Consider the following 22,283-nt stretch of genomic DNA (forward strand, 5'->3'; position numbering starts at 1 on the left):
GGTTCGACTCTTACTTTGCAGAAAAGAGACATTATATTTTTTTATTGATTGTAAAAGAAGATATATTTTGAACCTCTTTATTTTTTAAACATTACATCAAAACTTTATTTGGTTTAAAGAATATCTTTCTGTAGTCGCGAGATGTAGTAAAGATTTAAAAAAACGCAGCTGAGGGAAGATGAACCGGAAGGCCAGCTGCCGTAAATCCGGAATAGAAGAAGAAGGAGGAGGAGGAGCCGGCGGCGGTCTCCTGCCAGCAGAGCAGAAGAAGAAGAAGAAGACGACGGTCGTCAGCGTTAGCATTAGCATTAGCATTAGCGTTAGCTGGTTTGTAAAGTTCACACGTCACTGCTGCCGTAAGTCAACGTCATGTTTGTTTTCTGGAAGTTTGAAAGTGTTTCATCTGTTTAAACAGACCGGAAGTACGACACGATAAACTTGTAACTGGCTAAGCTAACTGTTGGCTGGCTGACGTCACGTTCCACAGTGAAAACAGTTAGCATCAGAGTTAGCATCCTAGCTAACGAGCTGCAGGTTTAATGGACAGGGTCATAGAGGGGACCGGAGACACGAGACTTTCACTGAAGTCCCACCAGCCTCCATTAAAAAAACTGACGCCAGGTCCTGGTCCAGGTCCAGGTCCTGTCTGTCCGTCTGTCCTCAGGCTGCTCTGCCAGGTCCAGGTCCAGGTCCTGTCTGTCTGTCTGTCGTCAGGCTGCTCTGCCAGGTCCAGGTCCAGGTCCTGTCTGTCTGTCTGTCCTCAGGCTGCTCTGCCAGGTCCAGGTCCAGGTCCTGTCTGTCTGTCTGTCTGTCGTCAGGCTGCTCTGCCAGGTCCAGGTCCAGGTCCTGTCTGTCTGTCTGTCCTCAGGCTGCTCTGCCAGGTCCAGGTCCTGTCTGTCTGTCTGTCTGTCGTCAGGCTGCTCTGCCAGGTCCAGGTCCAGGTCCTGTCTGTCTGTCTGTCGTCAGGCTGCTCTGCCAGGTCCAGGTCCAGGTCCTGTCTGTCTGTCTGTCTGTCGTCAAGCTGCTCTGCCAGGTCCAGGTCCAGGTCCTGGTCCTGTCTGTCTGTCCTCAGGCTGCTCTGCCAGGTCCAGGTCCTGTCTGTCTGTCTGTCCTCAGGCTGCTCTGCCAGGTCCAGGTCCAGGTCCTGTCTGTCTGTCTGTCGTCAGGCTGCTCTGCCAGGTCCAGGTCCAGGTCCTGTCTGTCTGTCTGTCCTCAGGCTGCTCTGCCAGGTCCAGGTCCTGTCTGTCTGTCTGTCGTCAGGCTGCTCTGCCAGGTCCAGGTCCTGTCTGTCTGTCTGTCGTCAGGCTGCTCTGCCAGGTCCAGGTCCAGGTCCTGTCTGTCTGTCTGTCGTCAGGCTGCTCTGCCAGGTCCAGGTCCTGTCTGTCTGTCTGTCGTCAGGCTGCTCTGCCAGGTCCAGGTCCTGTCTGTCTGTCTGTCGTCAGGCTGCTCTGCCAGGTCCAGGTCCTGTCTGTCTGTCTGTCGTCAGGCTGCTCTGCCAGGTCCAGGTCCAGGTCCTGTCTGTCTGTCTGTCGTCAGGCTGCTCTGCCAGGTCCAGGTCCAGGTCCTGGTCCTGTCTGTCTGTCCTCAGGCTGCTCTGCCAGGTCCAGGTCCAGGTCCTGTCTGTCTGTCTGTCGTCAGGCTGCTCTGCCAGGTCCAGGTCCTGTCTGTCTGTCTGTCCTCAGGCTGCTCTGCCAGGTCCAGGTCCAGGTCCTGTCTGTCTGTCTGTCGTCAGGCTGCTCTGCCAGGTCCAGGTCCAGGTCCTGTCTGTCTGTCTGTCCTCAGGCTGCTCTGCCAGGTCCAGGTCCAGGTCCTGTCTGTCTGTCTGTCGTCAGGCTGCTCTGCCAGGTCCAGGTCCTGTCTGTCTGTCTGTCCTCAGGCTGCTCTGCCAGGTCCAGGTCCAGGTCCTGTCTGTCTGTCTGTCCTCAGGCTGCTCTGCCAGGTCCAGGTCCTGTCTGTCTGTCTGTCTGTCCGCAGGCTGCTCTGCCAGGTCCAGGTCCTGTCTGTCTGTCTGTCTGTCCTCAGGCTGCTCTGCCAGGTCCAGGTCCTGTCTGTCTGTCTGTCTGTCCGCAGGCTGCTCTGCCAGGTCCAGGTCCAGGTCCAGGTCCAGGTCCAGGTCCTGTCTGTCTGTCTGTCCTCAGGCTGCTCTGCCAGGTCCAGGTCCTGTCTGTCTGTCTGTCTGTCCTCAGGCTGCTCTGCCAGGTCCAGGTCCAGGTCCAGGTCCTGTCTGTCTGTCTGTCTGTCCTCAGGCTGCTCTGCCAGGTCCAGGTCCAGGTCCTGGTCCTGTCTGTCTGTCCTCAGGCTGCTCTTAAACCTGCGGTCCCCTCCCTAAGTCTTGGAACGGTGAGGCCACTTCCTGTTGTTGTTTGGGTTTAAGAGTTCAGAATGTCGGCTTTTATTTCCTGGTGTTGACGTCTAGACGTGTTAAAGAGCTCAGGACAGAGCGTCCTCTGTATCTGAGGTCCGCAGCACTGCTGGAACAAATAAGCAACATTTAAGATTTGGTTCTGCCTGAAGTCTGCGACCATCCACATCACCAAACTGCTGCGTTCTTCATCTGTGATGCTGTTCCAGGCTTTTACCGCAGCTTCTGTCACTTCCTGTTTGTTTCGGGCTGTTCCTCCCTTCAGTCTCCTCTTACGGAGGTGAAATGCATGCTGGGTTAAGGTCAGCTGATGGACTTGGCCAGTCTGAAACCTTCCACAGTCCTTTGTTTTGTTGGCAGTGTGCTTTGGGTCTAAACTTCCTGCCCATTAGTTTCAGTGCATTTCTCTGTAAATGTTTCTGTCCTCTTCTGAATTCATTCATCAGTAAATATTACTGCGCCTGATCCAGGAGCCGCCGTGACTTCACCTCCAGCAGGCTTCACAGATGAGCTCGTACGCTTCCGATCATCGGCACTTCCTTTCTTTCTCCACACTTTGGTCTTTCCATCACTTTGCTAGAGATTAATCTTGGGCTCATCAGTCCTGATGGACTTCTGTGCGATCTGATGGTCCATCAGGACTTTTGTACTTCTTTGTAAATTTCAGTCTGGCCTTGCGATTCTTCCTGCTGATGAGTGGTTTGCATCTTGTTGGGCGGCCTCTAGATTTCTGGAGGTTTTCTTCACAGCTCTCACCATATTTCCGTCATCAGCTGCTGTTGTTTTCCTTGGCCGACCTGTTGGACGTCTGTTGCTCAGTACACCTGCAGTGTCTTTCTTTTTCAGGACGTTCCACATTGTTGTGCTTGCTCTGTTCAGTGTTTGTCCGACGGCTCTGCTCCATTTTCCTGGTTTTCTCCCACAGACGGCTCTCTGGTCTTCATGCTGGTTTATCCTCTTTAACAGGAAATGCAGTCTTTAATGGTTTGAACCATGCAGAGCTCTTAAATGTTGGGACAGTCATGAAACAGCTGTCACTCACATGTTCCAGCAGTGCTGCGGACCTCAGATACAGAGGACACTCTGTCCTGAGCTCTTTAACACGTCTAGACGTCAACACCAGGAAATAAAAGCCGACATTCTGAACTCTGGTCTCATCTTTTGATCTTAAACCCAAACAACAACAGGAAGTGGCCTCACCGTTCCAAGACTTAGGGAGGGGACCGCATCAAACATAACGACGGTTAGGACAGAAAACTAGTGCAGTAAAAGTTCCGGTACTCCAAGTAAAATTAAGTGTTCATCAAACTCAGTATCTGAGCTGAGCAGAGAGGAAGTCCTCAGGCAAAGAACACACCTGGATCCTGATCCTGCCACATGGACACCTGGACAGTATTCCCAGGGAGTACCCATCAGTACCCATCAGTACCCATCAGGCGGGCTCCCAGAATACTGCAGTAATACTCCGGTCTGTTAGGACCAGAACTGAGTAAAGACTCTGACTCTCACACTTTCAGGAAGTCTGCTCCAGATTCTGATCTGTAGTCTCCGCTGTTAGCTGCCGTCCTGCAGAGTCATCCTGCTCTGAGTCATGTGGAGGCCTGACTGCCGGAAATAAAGAAAGAAATAGTCAAGTAGTGATCCAAGTGAGTGAAAGTCCAGATTGTTCTCCTAAAACTACTACAGGGCTCCAGGTCCACCTGCACTGCAGGCACAGGTCTCACAGACCTTGTTCAGTTAACCAGGATCCGTCTCCTGTTTCAGGGTCTCGGAGTCTGAACCTGGTAAGAAGCTGCCCCACTCGGTGTCTCTGACAGCAGAGAGAAATTCAGTCTCTGTTCAGGGCCCCGTTTCAGAAAGTGGGACACTGAAACTCTGAGTATGTTGAGCCTGAGACGAGGGAACGTCTGGGTTTCTGTTTCAGAGAGCGAGATCAGATAAAGTCCTCCTGCGGAGCCTGAGGCTTCATGATCAGTCTGCCGTCGATGTGTGGCCAGAATCAGATCTCTCTACCTTTAACTAGCGACCGCTGCACTGAAACACTCAGTGTGAGCTTCCTGTTCAGTCTGTAGAAACTGATCAGCGATCCGTATTTAATTAAAGATGTAACTCAGACTTTAGAGCGGGTTTGAACCTGCAGCCACGTCTTCCACTGCTGGAAACTAAAGGACCAGGCCGACCTGCTGGGCCGGACCGGGTCTTATATTTGATCTGGGTTCCGGCTCATTAAATACAGCCTTCCTGTTTAAAATGAGTTCGGTAAGGAAACGCCAGGCTGCTGAACGAAGAATAAAAAGTTCTAAAGTAACGTGTCACCTCCTGCGTTTTAGAGCCTATCACGGGCCTTTCTAGCTCCGCCCCATTAAAATGGAGGCTCTGCCTTTATGTACCCGTTGGACATGGTTCTACGTTCCTTTCTGGTGGTTCCACACTCGAGCAGCTCCGGACCTCTCTGTCGGTGTGGTTCCCTTCAGAGCTTTTCCTCAACAACACAGCTGTAGCGGCTCCCAACTGTTGGTGGTTTCTGTGAGCAACGATTGGTTCAGGACCAGATGTTTCATTCAGGTCTCTGCAGAGTCCTGTAAGGACGAGGACCTGCTCATCACTGTCTCTCTCTCTCTCTCTGTCTGTCCTCCTCAGGTGGGATGTAGCGACATGTCTCTGCAGGTGACGTTGCAGCAGAGAATCGTCTCCGCCCAGATGTTGCTGCAGCGGGCGGAGACGCTCTGTCCCGGCGTGGAGGGTCACCAGAAGCTCTGTGGGAAACTGCGAGCGGAGCTGCGCTTCCTGCGGCGGGTGGAGGCCGGAGAGCTGCAGGTCAAAGAGTCTCACCTGCACAGCACCAACCTGACTCACCTGACGGCCATCGTGGAGTCGGCCCAGAGCCTGGAGGGCGTGGTCGCTCTGCTGCACGTCTTCACCTACCAGGACGCCGCCGGAGGCCGGCAGACGCTGGTGGTGGACGTGGTGGCCAATGGGGGACACACCTGGGTGAAGGCGGTGGGCAGGAAGGCGGAGGCTCTGCACAACATCTGGCAGGGGCGGGGCCAGTACGGAGACAAGAGCATCATCAGGCAGGCCGAAGACTTCCTGCAGGCCGGCCGCCAGCACCTGGTCCAGTACCGACACCCCCACATCGTCTTCGCCTTCTACAACGGCGTCTCCTGCCCCATGGCCGACCGCCTGAGGGACATGGGCGTCTCCGTCCGCGGGGACATCGTCGCCGTCAACGCCATGGAGACGGAGGAGGGAGCAGAAGAGGAGGAGGAGCAGGAGGAGGACGACGAGGAGGAGCCGGTCGAAGATAACGAGGAGGAGGTGACCCGGGTGGACCGCGGCACGGTGGTGGCCAGCCTGGCGTTCCCTGCTCAGGTGCAGGTGGAGGAGTGTCGGCGGGTTAACCTCGACATCACCACGCTCATCACGTACGTGTCATCGCTGAGTCACGGGCGCTGTCACCTCACCTTCAGGGAGCCGGTGCTGACGGAGCAGGCGGCCCAGGAGCGCCGGCTGCAGGTGCTCCCGCAGCTCGACGCCTTCATGCAGGGGAAGGAGCTGTTCGCCTGCCGCGCCGCCGTCCACGACTTCCAGGTGATTCTGGACACGCTGGGGGGGCCGGGCGAGAAGGAGCGCGCTCAGAAGCTGCTCGCCCGCCTCCGCGTGGTGGACGACCAGCCTTCGGAGCGCACGCTGCACCTCACGCCAAGCGCCAAAGTCAACCGCCGCTCGCTCATGATCTTCGGTACCGGAGACTCGCTGAGAGCCGTGACCATGACCGCGAACAGCCGGTTCATCAGGGCGGCGGCCAATCAGGGCGTCCAATACAGCGTGTTCATCCACCAACCCAGAGCCCTGACCGAGGGCAAAGAGTGGAGGGCCACGCCCATCTGAGACAGCGGGGGCTGCTGGGAGTTTGAGTTAAATGTTGGTGAAATAAAATCTGCTGAGCGTTAAAACATCGGAGGCACTTCCTGCTCGCCTGCTGCAGGAGGTCACATGGTTCCTTCCCTTTGCAGCCACATGTGATCAGTGACACTTACATAAATATACATATAAATAAAATGATATATAATCCTGAAATATCTGTGTTGGTTTTGGCATTGAATCAAATTTCCAAAGGCTAATGCTAAGCTAATGCTAGGCCCTGTGTCTCGAGCTCAGTTCCTTATTTTTATTGGATCATTATTTAAATGGCTGAACTCTGTAATGTCTGTTTTTTGCCAGTTATATCATTAATTTCAACATTTCTGTTTTTATTGATTTATTTCCTGATGAACTGTGTGTTGGACGTTCTCTGTATTTATTTTCCAGGGTTTCTAAATAAAGTTTTGTTAGAGTCCTCCGAGTCCTCGTGAGTCCACCTTGACAGAAAAGGTAGGAAAGGATCCGTCTGCAGTCCAGGACCAGTCCGTGGTCTGGTTTCACCTGAAGAAGTTAGTTTGTGAAAGGATCAGTTCCAGAGAAACCGCTGTAGATACTAAACTTCTTCTTCGCTTGTCAAAACCAGTTCGATTCTCTGAGAATGACCGGAAACAGCTGTTTTTCTGCGCTAATTAAAATGTAGCCTTTCGTATCTGTGCTTTTAATCTGAAAACCTAGACGCGGAAGAGGGTGTGTCATGTTGACCTGAAGCTGTTAGCCTGCTAGCTGCTAGCTGCTAGCTGCCGGCAGCTGATGAGTTCCTGATAAAATGCCGAGAGTCGGAGCTGAGGAGGAGCTGCGGACTCTGACGGAGGTGCGGACCAATCAGAACCTTCCACTTCCATTCAACATCAAACTTTATTAGTTTAAAACTAGTTAGCGGCTCACGCGCTGCCGAGCGGCTAGCGCGAAGCTAACGGCTACGTTCAGAAGTGTTAGCTTAGGAAGCTACATGCTAACAACAACAAGTAATCATCTCCTCCCATTACTCATCTCCTGCTCCCCCTCCCGTCCTCCCCTCTCTCCTTCTTTCCTCCCCTCCTCCTGCTCCTCTGCTCCTTCTACCTTCTTCTCCCTCCTCGTCATCCTCCCCCTCTCTCCTTCTTTCCTCCCCTCCTCCTGCTCCCCCTCCCGTCCTCCCCTCTCTCCTTCTTTCCTCCCCTCCTCCTGCTCCTCTGCTCCTTCTACCTTCTTCTCCCTCCTCGTCATCCTCCCCCTCTCTCCTTCTTTCCTCCCCTCCTCCTGCTCCCCCTCCCGTCCTCCCCTCTCTCCTTCTTTCCTCCCCTCCTCCTGCTCCTCTGCTCCTTCTACCTTCTTCTCCCTCCTCGTCATCCTCCCCCTCTCTCCTTCTTTCCTCCCCTCCTCCTGCTCCCCCTCCCGTCCTCCCCTCTCTCCTTCTTTCCTCCCCTCCTCCTGCTCCTCTGCTCCTTCTACCTTCTTCTCCCTCCTCGTCATCCTCCCCCTCTCTCCTTCTTTCCTCCCCTCCTCCTGCTCCTCTGCTCCTTCTACCTTCCTCCCCTCCTCGTCATCCTCCCCCTCTCTCCTTCTTTCCTCCCCTCCTCCTGCTCCTCTGCTCCTTCTACCTTCTTCTCCCTCCTCGTCATCCTCCCCCTCTCCCCCTACTTTCCTCCCTCCTCCTGCTCCTCTGCTCCTTCTACCTTCCTCCCCTCCTCGTCATCCTCCCCCTCTCCCCCTACTTTCCTCCCCTCCTCCTGCTCCTCTGCTCCTTCTACCTTCCTCCCCTCCTCGTCATCCTCCCCCTCTCTCCTTCTTTCCTCCCCTCCTCCTGCTCCTCTGCTCCTTCTACCTTCTTCTCCCTCCTCGTCATCCTCCCCCTCTCCCCCTACTTTTCTCCCCTCCTCCTGCTCCTCTGCTCCTTCTACCTTCCTCCCCTCCTCGCATCCTCCCCCTCTCTCCTTCTTTCCTCCCCTCCTCCTGCTCCTCTGCTCCTTCTACCTTCTTCTCCCTCCTCGTCATCCTCCCCCTCTCCCCCTACTTTCCTCCCCTCCTCCTGCTCCTCTGCTCCTTCTACCTTCCTCCCCTCCTCGTCATCCTCCCCCTCTCCCCCTACTTCCTCCCCTCCTCCTGCTCCTCTGCTCCTTCTACCTTCCTCCCCTCCTCGTCATCCTCCCCCTCTCTCCTTCTTTCCTCCCCTCCTCCTGCTCCTCTGCTCCTTCTACCTTCCTCCCCTCCTCGTCATCCTCCCCCTCTCTCCTTCTTTCCTCCCCTCCTCCTGCTCCTCTGCTCCTTCTACCTTCTTCTCCCTCCTCGTCATCCTCCCCCTCTCCCCCTACTTTTCTCCCCTCCTCCTGCTCCTCTGCTCCTTCTACCTTCCTCCCCTCCTCGTCATCCTCCCCTCTCTCCTTCTTTCCTCCCTCCTCCTGCTCCTCTGCTCCTTCTACCTTCTTCTCCCTCCTCGTCATCCTCCCCCTCTCCCCCTACTTTTCTCCCCTCCCCTGCTCCTCTGCTCCTTCTACCTTCCTCCCCTCCTCGTCATCCTCCCCCTCTCTCCTTCTTTCCTCCCCTCCTCCTGCTCCTCTGCTCCTTCTACCTTCTTCTCCCTCCTCGTCATCCTCCCCCTCTCCCCCTACTTTCCTCCCCTCCTCCTGCTCCTCTGCTCCTTCTACCTTCCTCCCCTCCTCGTCATCCTCCCCCTCTCTCCTTCTTTCCTCCCCTCCTCCTGCTCCTCTGCTCCTTCTACCTTCCTCCCCTCCTCGTCATCCTCCCCCTCTCTCCTTCTTTCCCTCCCCTCCTCCTGCTCCTCTGCTCCTTCTACCTTCTTCTCCCTCCTCGTCATCCTCCCCCTCTCCCCCTACTTTCCTCCCCTCCTCCTGCTCCTCTGCTCCTTCTACCTTCCTCCCCTCCTCGTCATCCTCCCCCTCTCCCCCTACTTTCCTCCCCTCCTCCTGCTCCTCTGCTCCTTCTACCTTCCTCCCCTCCTCGTCATCCTCCCCCTCTCTCCTTCTTTCCTCCCCTCCTCCTGCTCCTCTGCTCCTTCTACCTTCTTCTCCCTCCTCGTCATCCTCCCCCTCTCCCCCTACTTTCCTCCCCTCCTCCTGCTCCTCTGCTCCTTCTAACTTCCTCCCCTCCTCGTCATCCTCCCCCTCTCCCCCTTCTTTCCTCCTCTCCCTCTCATCCTCCCCCTCTGCCCCTTCTTTCCTCCCCTCCTTGTCATCCTCCCCCTCTCCCCCTTCTTTCCTCCTCTCCCTCTCATCCTCCCCCTCTGCCCCTTCTTTCCTCCCCTCCTTGTCATCCTCCCCCTCTCCCCCTTCTTTCCTCCTCTCCCTCTCATCCTCCCCCTCTGCCCCTTCTTTCCTCCCCTCCTCGTCATCCTCCCCCTCTGCTCCTTCTACCTTCCTCTCCCTCCGCGTCATCCTCCCCCTCTCCCCCTACTTTCCTCCCCTCATCGTCATCCTCCCCCTCTCCCCCTTCTTTCCTCCTCTCCCTCTCATCCTCCCCCTCTCCCCCTTCTTTCCTCCCCTCTTCGTCATCCTTCCCCTCTGCCCCTTCTTTCCTCCCCTCCTCCCCTCCTCCCCCTCTCCCCCTTCTTTCCCCCTCTCCTCCTGCTCCTCTGCTCCTTCTACCTTCTTCTCCCTCCTCGTCATCCTCCCCCTCTCCCCCTACTTTTCTCCCCTCCTCCTGCTCCTCTGCTCCTTCTACCTTCCTCTCCCTCCTTGTCATCCTCCCCCTCTCCCCCTTCTTTCCTCCTCTCCTTGTCATCCTCCCCCTCTGCCCCTTCTTTCCTCCCCCCTCCTCTCATCCTCCCCCTCTCCCCCTTCTTTCCCCCTCTCCTCCTGCTCCTCTGCTCCTTCTACCTTCTTCTCCCTCCTCGTCATCCTCCCCCTCTCCCCCTACTTTTCTCCCCTCCTCCTGCTCCTCTGCTCCTTCTACCTTCTTCTCCCTCCGCGTCATCCTCCCCCTCTCCCCCTACTTTCCTCCCCTCATCGTCATCCTCCCCCTCTCCCCCTTCTTTCCTCCCCTCTTCGTCATCCTCCCCCTCTCCCCCTTCTTTCCTCCTCTCCTTGTCATCCTCCCCCTCTGCCCCTTCTTTCCTCCCCTCCTCATCATCCTCCCCCTCTCCCCCTTCTTTCCCCCTCTCCTCCTGCTCCTCTGCTCCTTCTACCTTCTTCTCCCTCCTCGTCATCCTCCCCCTCTCCCCCTACTTTTCTCCCCTCCTCCTGCTCCTCTGCTCCTTCTAACTTCCTCCCCTCCTCGTCATCCTCCCCCTCTGCTCCTTCTACCTTCCTCTCCCTCCGCGTCATCCTCCCCCTCTCCCCTTCTTTCCTCCTCTCCTCGTCATCCTCCCCCTCTCCCCCTTCTTTCCCCCTCTCCTCCTGCTCCTCTGCTCCTTCTACCTTCCTCCCCCCCAGTGTCAGTACAGTTACCCTGTGGAGGTCCTGAGTGATGTGAAGAGGCTACGCTCCTCCTTCTCTGATCTGCGCCTCCATGTGGATTTTTACTGTGAGTTCAGCACTTCCTGTCTGTCTTTCACAATAAAAGCATCTCATGTAAGACTTTGCAGGTTAGACATGTTAACCCTAAACATCACTGGTACGTTATTGATGATCAGTGATCAATAAAGCTGAGGGTGTGGTGTTGTCTCCTGCGGCAGGTTTTCCAAACAAAGAGAAGAAGAAGCTGGTTTACCTGGCCGGGACCGTACCTGTTCACTATGAAGGTGAGAGACCCTGAAAAGGAACCAGCTGATCCACCACTTCATCTGCTTCATCCTCAGTTTGTTACCCACTTTCAATCTGGTTCACTACAGCTGCACGAACCCAGTGTCTTTAATCCGGTTCACTACAGCTGCACGAACCCACAGTCTTTAATCCGGTTCACTACAGCTGCACGATACCACAGTCTTTAATCCGGTTCACTACAGCTGCACGAACCACAGTCTTTAATCCGGTTCACTACAGCTGCACGAACCCACAGTCTTTAATCCGGTTCACTACAGCTGCACGAACCCACAGTCTTTAATCCGGTTCACTACAGCTGCACGAACCCACAGTCTTTAATCCGGTTCACTACAGCTGCACGAACCCAGTGTCTTTAATCCGGTTCACTACAGCTGCACGAACCCAGTGTCTTTAATCCGGTTCACTACAGCTGCACGAACCCAGTGTCTTTAAGCCGGTTCACTACAGCTGCACGAACCCACAGTCTTTAATCCGGTTCACTACAGCTGCACGATACCACAGTCTTTAATCCGGTTCACTACAGCTGCACGAACCCACAGTCTTTAATCCGGTTCACTACAGCTGCACGAACCCACAGTCTTTAATCCGGTTCACTACAGCTGCACGAACCCACAGTCTTTAATCCGGTTCACTACAGCTGCACGAACCCACAGTCTTTAATCCGGTTCACTACAGCTGCACGAACCCAGTGTCTTTAATCCGGTTCACTACAGCTGCACGAACCCAGTGTCTTTAATCCGGTTCACTACAGCTGCACGAACCCAGTGTCTTTAAGCCGGTTCACTACAGCTGCACGAACCCACAGTCTTTAATCCGGTTCACTACAGCTGCACGATACCACAGTCTTTAATCTGGTTCACTACAGCTGCACGAACCCAGTGTCTTTAATCCGGTTCACTACAGCTGCACGAACCCACAGTCTTTAATCCGGTTCACTACAGCTGCACGAACCCACAGTCTTTAATCCGGTTCACTACAGCTGCACGAACCCACAGTCTTTAATCCGGTTCACTACAGCTGCACGAACCCACAGTCTTTAATCCGGTTCACTACAGCTGCACGAACCCACAGTCTTTAATCCGGTTCACTACAGCTGCACGAACCCAGTGTCTTTAATCCGGTTCACTACAGCTGCACGAACCCAGTGTCTTTAATCCGGTTCACTACAGCTGCACGAACCCAGTGTCTTTAATCCGGTTCACTACAGCTGCACGAACCCACAGTCTTTAATCCGGTTCACTACAGCTGCACGAACCCAGTGTCTTTAATCCGGTTCACTACAGCTGCACGAACCCAGTGTCTTTAATCCGGTTCACTACAGCTGCACGATACCACAGTCTTTAATCCGGTTCACTACAGCTGCACGAACCCAGTGTCTTTAATCCGGTTCACTACAGCTGCACGAACCCAGTGTCTTTAATCCGGTTCACTACAGCTGCACGAACCCACAGTCTTTAATCTGGTTCACTACAGCTGCACGAACCCACAGTCTTTAATCTGGTTCACTACAGCTGCACGAACCCACAGTCTTTAATCTGGTTCACTACAGCTGGCTCGAGCAGCGCTATGCTATGCTATGCTATGCTATGCTATGCTATGCTATGCTATGCTTACTTCTTTCACAGTAAAGTACGAGCTGGAATCCAGTGTTCTGTCCGACAGAGAACCGCGATTGAAGGTAAACACGCGTTTTAATTCCAAACAATAAAATTAAAAAGTTAATGTAATAAAATAAATTATGTCTGAGCTCCATTCTCCAATAAATGGCTCAGTTAAGACCAGAATCTGGTGCATTTTTCCCTCAAGTTGAATTTTCAAATAATTACGTGAAACTCGGCTAGTAGCTGTAGTTAGCCTATCCAGTAATATAAAAAGAACATAAAACCATACAAATAACTTATGCACACCTCCTCAGCCGCATTAAGTCAAGGGGAGTAAAAGGAACCGTCAAGCTTTATAGTGTTTACTTAATCTTCATAACATCTCTAAACTGCAACGGAGCTCCAGACATCGTCCTCGATCGGATCGGTCAGGCGTTCTCCCCCTAATGCTAACAGAGTTAGTCAGTTATCAGCTGGCTTCACATCACAGGCGGATTAAGACCACGAGACCGACCCGGTTCAGTCGTTGGGTCAACACAGAGTTCGACAGCCCATAGGAACCGAGCTAACCGACTGACCCAGTCAGGGGTGAAGCGCCCTGCTGGTCTGATCTGGTTTCGGTGACTGTGATGTCATGTTTGTCTCTACAGGAAGTGAGTATAATATCCCAGTGTGTATCTGGCTCCATGAGACCCACCCTGTGTCCCGGCCTCGCTGTTACGTCTGTCCTTCTGGCTCCATGGTGATAAACCCCTCCTGCCCATGCGTGGACGCCTCCGGTAACATCAGCCTGGACGGACTGGCGAACTGGACTCAGGTAAGATCCAATGAGAGCGCTCAGTCTGGTTAGGGGATGTCAGCATGGGGACCTCAGAACCGGAGTAAACAGCTGGTCGGGGACCAGGAGAGAATCCACATCAGTCCTCCTGAGTCTGTGGTCCAACAGTCAGCCGGTCTCTCCCTTCAGCAGCTTAACCACCACCTGGGTCCATCAGTCCACAGGAACTGGCCCCCACCTGCATAAGATCCTGAAGAGTCAGACAGCAGCCCCATGAGGTCCTGGGGCCTCTTTAGAAAACTAATAATACATGATATTATAAAAACAGGCGTGACGGGAGAATGTGCTGTCTCCATGATATTGATTCGGGCGTGTCCTGATTATAGGCAGCTGTGGTTAAAGGGCGGGGCATGAAGCCCGCTCATGTAAACAGGGAGACGCAGATAATTCCCCGACTGTCAGACTCTCGGGATGAACCTCATCCTCACCTGGTGACTCTGCAGAGCTGTGATCTCCCTCAACTGCAGGATCGTGAATTCCACTCAGTCCTGAAGTCCCAGTAGTGTCCCAGTAGCGACCTAAAAGTGTCAGAGGACGAACCAAAACCGTGCAGCTGGGCTCAGTGGACTTTCCTGGTTGGTCTTCTCCTGAACCGTCCAGCTCTGCCTCTAAGGAGGTCTCAGTTGCTGGGTTCAGGGCTTCCTCCACCGTACGACAGGGTATATAGCAGTGGTCGACAATAGGCGGCCCGTGGCCAGATTGCTTTGATGGCAGAAAAATAAAAAATAAATAAATTGATACCTGGTGCTGAAATAGATCTCAGTCATGACAGATACAGTTACTCACACAATCACTTCCTCTTAAGTGATTGTGGCAAAAAAAAGCACGAGAACGTTTATTGGAGCAATGCTTTATGTTGAGTTTATTGAAAGCTTCTGAAGGACATTCAAAAGCGTCTCTGGCGTGCTTCACACACCTCTGGGAAGAATGTAGAAAGTAGCGTGGCGCTGCGGAGAGCCCCCAGTTGCAGTAGTGCATGGATCATGCATAATATTCATCCAGCCAACGGTCACGAACCGTTCACAGCTTGTCGGGACCGGAAAGGGAGTGGGGCGGACCAGGGACAGGAGATCGCAGAGCGACTGGCCCGCTGCGGTCGGTCAGTTTCCTTTGGCAGGATTAAGTCTGACGCTCCACATGATCTATGATAAGATTAATGTCAATAAAGCATGCCCAAAACATCACAAATCATGTTTTTAGGGGAGCTGATGTCTGGCTCCCCCGTAGTTTGCAACCAGAATTTCCTCAGGGAAATGAAAATAAGCGTCCACAAATGCGGATCAAACGCCGGGCGCACACACACTGCAGCACATGCCTTATTGTGAGCATGTGCAAAAGTGTCCTTTATAATCAAGTAAAAAGGGGGAAAAAATATACGCAGTGAATTGGAATTGATCTTCCAATCTTCCTAACGGGAGTCCTGCACAGTAGCCTACCTACTGAGCTAAACATGCACATGAGTATACAAGGATTTGAAATAATTTGACTTTGTTCTGGCCCGCCATATAATGGCTTGAAAAAAATTTGGCCCGATGCCGGACTTATTTGCCGACCCCTGGTCTATAGTCTCCCGCTTCCACACTCACCTGACCTCTCTGAACTCCTCCCACACCTGAGTTCTTGCATCTGTGACCACACCTGGTCCTGGACATGGAAGCAGTATCTGGAGGGGTAGTTAGATGGATCCGGACCTCCTGGACCAGGAGGCAGTTTCTGGAGGGGTAGTTAGATGGATCCGGACTTCTTGGACCAGGAGGCAGCTTCTGGAAGGGTAACTTACCTGGTTCCAGACCTCCTGGACCAGGAGGCAGCTTCTGGAAGGGTAGTTAGATGGATCCGGACCTCCTGGACCATGAGGCAGCTTCTGGAAGGGTAGTTAGATGGATCCGGACCTCCTGGACCATGAGGCAGCTTCTGGAAGGGTAACTTACCTGGTTCCAGACCTCCTGGACCAGGAGGCAGCTTCTGGAAGGGTAGTTAGATGGATCCGGACCTCCTGGACCATGAGGCAGCTTCTGGAAGGGTAGTTAGATGGATCCGGACCTCCTGGACCATGAGGCAGCTTCTGGAAGGGTAACTTACCTGGTTCCAGACCTCCTGGACCAGGAGGCAGCTTCTGGAAGGGTAGTTAGATGGATCTAGACCTCCTGGACCAGGAGGCAGTTTAAGGAGGGGTAGTTAGCTGGATCCAGACCTCCTGGACCAGGAGGCAGTTTAAGGAGGGGTAGTTAGCTGGATCCAGACCTCCTGGATGAGAATAATGTTGATCATGGTGTCTATGTCACTTCCTGTCAGGGTGGGTCCAACCTGTTGCTGCTTGTGTCAGAGATGAGGCGGGCCTTCCAGAAGGATACGCCCCTTTATGCCAGGTGTCCCGTACAAACCCCGCCCCCTGCAGGTGTGCAGGTGTCACAGTCAGCTGGAAGGTAATAATCGATAAGTGAGCTGATGTCTGACCTCCTGATCTCAGTGAACACATGAAAAGTTTTCTCCTCTTGTAGCACCTCCTCCTCTCCGCTCAGCCAGCGTCTCCCCCTCACTTGTTCTCACCCGTCTGGACCAAAAGGTAAACTCCTTCCACAGCTACGTGTTGTGCTTTTGTTAGTGTTTTAGCATGACGTCAGCTGATGAAGCCCCTCCCCCTTTGTTGCAGCCATCCAGTGGGAGCAGAGCAGGGAGGTGAGGGTGAGGAGGTCGTATACCGAGGAGTTGCTGGGGATCGACTTCAGTGCTCCTCCTCCTTCATCTTCCTCCTCCAATAACCACAGCAACCCCTTTCTGAGCTGCTCCTCCTCCTCAGGTGAGACCAGGAAGCACCTGTGCTGCCACAGGTCACACGACACTGTGCATGTTCGCTCCGTCACCTGGGGAGGTAAAAGGGAGGGAGAGAGACTGTTCAATTCCAGCTGTCACGTTTAAACATCTTCAGTTCTAGCTGTTGTGCTTAAACTGTTCCAGCTCTCGCGTTTAAACAGTTCGGTTCCATCTGTTTTGTTTAAACTGTTCAGTTCCAGCTGTTATGTTTAAACTGTTCCAGCTGTCGTGTCTAAACTGTTCCAGCTCTCGCGTTTTAACTGTTCGGTTCCAGCTGTCACGTTTGAACTGTTCCAGCTGTCGTGTTTAAACTCTTCAGTTCCATCTGTCATATTTAAACTGTTCAGTTCCCAGCTGTCGTGTTTAAACAGTTCGGTTCCATCTGTTTTGTTTAAACTGTTCAGTTCCAGCTGTTATGTTTAAACTGTTCCAGCTGTCGTGTCTAAACTGTTCCAGCTCTCGCGTTTTAACTGTTCGGTTCCAGCTGTCACGTTTGAACTGTTCCAGCTGTCGTGTTTAAACTGTTCAGTTCCAGCTGGTGCATATAAACTCTTCAGTTCCATCTGACATATTTAAACTGTTCAGTTCCCAGCTGTCGTGTTTAAACTGTTCGGTTCCAGCTGTCACGTTTAAACTGTTCCAGCTGTCGTGTTTAAACTGTTCGGTTCCAGCTGGTGCATATAAACTCTTCAGTTCCATCTGTCATATTTAAACTGTTCGGTTCCCAGCTGTCGTGTTTAAACTGTTCGGTTCCAGCTGTCACGTTTGAACTGTTCCAGCTGTCGTGTTTAAACTGTTCGGTTCCAGCTGGTGCATATAAACTCTTCAGTTCCATCTGTCATATTTAAACTGTTCGGTTCCCAGCTGTCGTGTTTAAACTGTTCGGTTCCCAGCTGTCGTGTTTAAACTGTTCGGTTCCCAGCTGTCGTGTTTAAACTGTTCGGTTCCAGCTGTCACGTTTAAACTGTTCGGTTCCAGCTGTCACGTTTAAACTGTTCCAGCTGTCGTATTTAAACTGTTCAGTTCGAGCTGGTGCATATAAACTCTTCAGTTCCATCTGTCATATTTAAACTGTTCGGTTCCCAGCTGTCGTGTTTAAACTGTTCGGTTCCAGCTGTCACGTTTGAACTGTTCCAGCTGTCGTGTTTAAACTGTTCGGTTCCAGCTGGTGCATATAAACTCTTCAGTTCCATCTGTCATATTTAAACTGTTCGGTTCCCAGCTGTCGTGTTTAAACTGTTCGGTTCCCAGCTGTCGTGTTTAAACTGTTCGGTTCCCAGCTGTCGTGTTTAAACTGTTCGGTTCCAGCTGTCACGTTTAAACTGTTCGGTCCAGCTGTCACGTTTAAACTGTTCCAGCTGTCGTATTTAAACTGTTCAGTTCGAGCTGGTGCATATAAACTCTTCAGTTCCATCTGTCATATTTAAACTGTTCGGTTCCAGCTGTCACGTTTAAACTGTTCCAGCTGTCGTATTTAAACTGTTCGGTTCCAGCTGTCACGTTTAAACTGTTCGGTTCGAGCTGGTGCATATAAACTCTTCAGTTCCATCTGTCATATTTAAACTGTTCGGTTCCCAGCTGTCGTGTTTAAACTCTTCAGTTCCATCTGTCATATTTAAACTGTTTTAACTTTTCGGTTCCAGCTGTCACGTTTGAACTGTTCCAGCTGTCGTGTTTAAACTGTTCGGTTCCAGCTGTCGTGTTTTAACTTTTCGGTTCCAGCTGTCACGTTTGAACTGTTCCAGCTGTCGTGTTTAAACTGTTCGGTTCCAGCTGTCACGTTTAAACTGTTCGGTTCCAGCTGTTGTCTTTAAACTGTTCCAGCTTTCGCGTTTTAACTTTTCGGTTCCAGCTGTCACGTTTGAACTGTTCCAGCTGTCGTGTTTAAACTGTTCGGTTCCAGCTGTCGTGTTTTAACTTTTCGGTTCCAGCTGTCACGTTTGAACTGTTCCAGCTGTCGTGTTTAAACTGTTCGGTTCCAGCTGTCACGTTTAAACTGTTCGGTTCCAGCTGTTGTCTTTAAACTGTTCCAGCTTTCGCGTTTTAACTTTTCGGTTCCAGCTGTCACGTTTGAACTGTTCCAGCTTTCGCGTTTTAACTTTTCGGTTCCAGCTGTCACGTTTGAACTGTTCCAGCTGTCGTGTTTAAACTGTTCGGTTCCAGCTGTCATATTTAAACTGTTCGGTTCCAGCTGTTGTCTTTAAACTGTTCCAGCTTTCGCGTTTTAACTTTTCGGTTCCAGCTGTCACGTTTGAACTGTTCCAGCTGTCGTGTTTAAACTGTTCGGTTCCAGCTGTCACGTTTAAACTGTTCGGTTCCAGCTGTTGTCTTTAAACTGTTCCAGCTTTCGCGTTTTAACTTTTCGGTTCCAGCTGTCACGTTTGAACTGTTCCAGCTGTCGTGTTTAAACTGTTCGGTTCCAGCTGTCGTGTTTTAACTTTTCGGTTCCAGCTGTCACGTTTGAACTGTTCCAGCTGTCGTGTTTAAACTGTTCGGTTCCAGCTGTCGTGTTTTAACTTTTCGGTTCCAGCTGTTGTGTTTGTTCAGTTCCAGCTGTCCTATTTAAACTTTTTGGTTCCAGCTGTCGTGTTTAAACTTTTCAGTTCCAGCTGTTGTCTTTAAACTGTTCGGTTCCAGCTGTCGTATCTAAACTGTTCGGTTCCAGCTGACTCAGTAATGTATTACCTGCATGTTGTGGATCTAGTTCAGCAGATCCTGTTCATGGTGTCTGTGCTAAATGTAAGCCATGTAAACTCCCTCAGCCAGGGGCAGACTGGCACAATAATTATGGCCCTGAACTTGACTCCAACCAGGCCGCCATGTTCACACAAACACTAACTGTGTACAAACACAGAAATCCAGTGTTGGTCCTCTGGTCTCTTACACTGTTAATAGTCTTGTCTTTGCAGGTGTCCCCCCTACAGACCCTCTTAGCAGGATGATGGGAACTCTGAGGCTCGACAGGGAGTCCAGCAGAGACCAGCGGGCTGACTCACCTGTGCGTACGGTCCAATCAGAAGCTGCCAAAGGCAAACATATGGCAGGATGTGTGGTTCTGATTCCGGGATCTGGGCCAGCAGCTGGACTGCAACAGGGCCTCAGTACACAGAGACTTCCGTCACAACCGGCAGCTGGAGTGGACCATATGAAGGTGAGGTGGACAACAGGGTCTCAGTGGGTCTCGGCAGGTCTCAGTTTTGCCTTGTTCAGACCCGGCCGAGACCTGACCCCCAGTCAGTCTTGATCTTGTTTCCACGACAAGACAGCTGCGTCCAAACCCGTGTGTTTGATACCAGCTGTCTTGAGTTCCTGACACGCTGGGCTGGTATCATAACCATCAACTCTCTCTTCCTCCTTCAGATGGCGGCTCGTCTTCCTCCAAACCAGGCCGCTATATTCCTGTCTCTGATGACCATGGAGGGGAGGAGCTTCAGCCCCACTGATGTGATGGAGGCTGTCCAACTCAACAGAGATTTCCCATCAGCCCTCAAGTTTCTGACTTACAGCTGCCCCATCTGTCAAGAGCAGGTGTCCTTCAGCAAGGTGAAAGATGCATCATGTGACCAATCAGAGACCAGGCAGCCTGTTTCTTCTTCTCGGTCTGTATTTCCTGTAGATCATCACCATGACTCACTAGGTGTGTTGGAGTTGACTGCGGCTGACTTTCACCGACTTGATGGTCTAACATGAGCTGAGGGCGACTGCAGGGGCGGGGTATAAAAATGGCGCCGTAAAGTCAGACACATTCTACCTGTGTGAGCTCACTGTGAGCTGAGAACAACGACTGACCTCGAGATCAGGCAAATGGTGGTTCCATCTTTGTGCAGCCGGAGAAAAGTAGCTGCGATCGCCCTCATGTGACATGGTGATGTTTTGCAGCGCTGGCAAAAGTTGGGCACGATTTCTAACCAGCATGCCTTATTTTAAGTCCAGCAGGCATCATGTTTAGTCAGCGCTGCGCAGCGCTGCATGAAGTCAAACGCACCTCATGACTCACTGCTCCTGTTTCTTCTTCTTCTCTGTCTGCATTTCCTGTAGATCATCACCATGACTCACTGCTCCTGTTTTCTGTGTCAGACGTGTTTTAAGACGTTTTTCTCGTCAGCCATTAAAGAGAAAAGTATCGATCAACTGGTTTGTCCTCAGTGTGGCCGACCTGAGGTCAGAGGTCAGGGAGGGATGGAGGAGTCCATGGACTACTTCAACCTGCTGGACACACAGGTGAGGACGTCAGAAGTCACTTACTGTAAATGCTGCGAATAAATAAAAGATGGCAGTGAAAACATTTTGAAACCAGTGTTGAAGCCATAATGCAGATTTGCTGTATTTATTTATTAATGATTGTGCTGAACCATGTGATCAGGGGTCTGGTTGTGTGAAGTGAGAGGTGGCGTGGCCGTTGACTCAGGGCAGGTGAGCAGGTGAGCAGCTGCTCACGGGGGCGGAAAGGCAAACAGCTTTCAACCACACAATTCCAAAGTGTCTGAATTTTTTGGATTGTGGTGAAAGTGATCCTGAAATAAAACAAATGAATGGATGTTTTTTCTCCTGCAGGGTCGAGTTCTCACTGGACCAGAACTGAGCTGTTACCCACAATAATCTCTGAACCTGATATGGACCGTCCTGAACCATAAACACAGAAATCCTAAAACCTTTGGGTGTCTCACAGCCAGAAGAAACAAATCTAATATCTAATCTAATAACAAATTAAAATATCAGACACACTGTAACATGTGACCCAGATCAGTTTGACTGATCCAGGATCAGGACTCTGGGTTGAACCAGCTCTTCAAAAGTTTTCAGTAACTCTATCCTCTCAGCCATTACAGACTGAAGTAACGTGTAAATCTGCGGCGCCCTAAACTTAACCCTCCAATGAAGAGCAAGTGACTAACAGGAAGTCACGAGCTGTAATGTAACTTTCACAATAAGAGCTTCACTGTTTATTAAAGTTCACTGTTTTATCTGCGTTCACTTATAGGTCTGTGTTCATGTGAGCGGGTAAATATTTGATAAACTGACAGTTTCATTTTCTTGTTTTGTAGTTTGAGCTGTTAAATTTTATTCCACCAAAATAAAATAATTATAATTTATTAAACAGCTTCAAGTTTCAGGGCAGAGTGTGGAGCGCGCTCCGTGTGACCACCTTCACTCTTCAGATATTAGCATGCTAACGTTAGCTGTCATTTAGCTAAGGAGCTCTAGCTCCTCCTGCAGTTAGCATGTTAACAGCTAGTGGCTATTACTAATCTCTGCGTGAGGACGAGTCAGTCACTGCAGCCTGTTTAACGGGGGGCTGCTGCAGCGACTGCTAGCTGGCGACCATGGCTGAAGAAATACCGTCATGTCTTTGTGTCCTGGTTCTGTATCTTTGGCTCAGAGAATCTGTTGTTTGCGTGCAGATCCGTCACTTCCTGCCTCCTCAGATCCACGAACTCTTCCAGAGGAAACTCAGAGACCGGGCTCTGCAGGAGATGCCCAACTTCAGCTGGTGTGCTCATGTAAGAGACTGGATCAGGACCTCAGAAGCCTGGTATTAACATGTGATCTGGATCAGGGACAACATGTTAATGGAGGCGTAAATGCAGCAGAAGACATTGGGACCAGAATGGGTTCAGTCAGTCCCCATTTGGAGGTGGTCTTGGTAACGTGATCAGATCTCAGCAGTTGTAAATGACACCTGTACAGCGTCACCTCAAGAAGAGCATCACATCTGTTGGTCTGCTTCACCTGAGACCTGCTCAGTTTTCACACCAGGTGTGAGTGCAGAGACCCACTGACTGGATACAGATCGCATGTTGATACCAGGTGTGAACCGGGCCCCCCGCAGTGATTCTGCTGCTCAGCACACCTGTCTGACCCTAACCTGTCTCCACTTGTCTCCACCTGTGTTTCAGTGTTCGTTCGGCATGCTTCATGAAGCCGACAGGTTGAGGATGGACTGCCCCAGCTGTAAGAAGAGTACCTGCTGTCAGTGCAGATCACCTGTAAGACACACACACACTACATGAGTCTCCTGGACCCGACTGAACCGGGTTCTACGCACA

General features: G+C 51.8%; 2 protein-coding genes across 3 annotated transcripts in view; both read left to right on the plus strand.

The window, feature by feature from the left end:
• The first annotated feature begins 200 nt into the window (after positions 1-200).
• cunh7orf25 (chromosome unknown C7orf25 homolog) lies at positions 201-6,702 on the plus strand. 2 transcript variants are annotated; one of them, XM_038719108.1, is made up of 2 exons: positions 201-356; positions 5,003-6,702. In XM_038719108.1, exon 2 carries the CDS (start codon positions 5,018-5,020, stop codon positions 6,251-6,253), a length of 1,236 nt encoding a protein of 411 aa, XP_038575036.1. In that variant the 5' UTR covers positions 201-356; positions 5,003-5,017; the 3' UTR covers positions 6,254-6,702. The 2 variants fall into 2 exon arrangements, with proteins under 2 accessions (XP_038575036.1, XP_038575037.1); XM_038719109.1 differs by lacking the exon at positions 201-356 and adding an exon at positions 3,879-4,008 and having other exon boundaries at positions 5,003-6,701.
• Positions 6,703-6,947: 245 nt separating this feature from the next.
• si:dkey-181m9.8 (E3 ubiquitin-protein ligase RNF31) overlaps positions 6,948-22,283 on the plus strand; it is a 41,808-nt gene continuing 26,472 nt past the window's right edge. The window contains exons 1-12 of the mRNA XM_038719107.1: positions 6,948-7,097; positions 10,654-10,744; positions 10,896-10,961; positions 13,235-13,401; positions 15,718-15,848; positions 15,924-15,988; positions 16,076-16,222; positions 19,146-19,387; positions 19,597-19,779; positions 20,275-20,457; positions 21,639-21,737; positions 22,134-22,223. Coding sequence (XP_038575035.1) covers positions 7,053-7,097; positions 10,654-10,744; positions 10,896-10,961; positions 13,235-13,401; positions 15,718-15,848; positions 15,924-15,988; positions 16,076-16,222; positions 19,146-19,387; positions 19,597-19,779; positions 20,275-20,457; positions 21,639-21,737; positions 22,134-22,223 — 1,509 coding nt within the window. The 5' untranslated portion in view covers positions 6,948-7,052. The remainder of the gene's footprint in view (positions 7,098-10,653; positions 10,745-10,895; positions 10,962-13,234; positions 13,402-15,717; positions 15,849-15,923; positions 15,989-16,075; positions 16,223-19,145; positions 19,388-19,596; positions 19,780-20,274; positions 20,458-21,638; positions 21,738-22,133; positions 22,224-22,283) is intronic.

Source organism: Micropterus salmoides, unplaced genomic scaffold (genome assembly GCF_014851395.1).
Source record: "Micropterus salmoides isolate LMB-PRFRI ecotype aquatic unplaced genomic scaffold, ASM1485139v1 Ms_hic_scaffold_14, whole genome shotgun sequence".
In the NCBI taxonomy this organism is placed as follows: domain Eukaryota; kingdom Metazoa; phylum Chordata; class Actinopteri; order Centrarchiformes; family Centrarchidae; genus Micropterus; species Micropterus salmoides.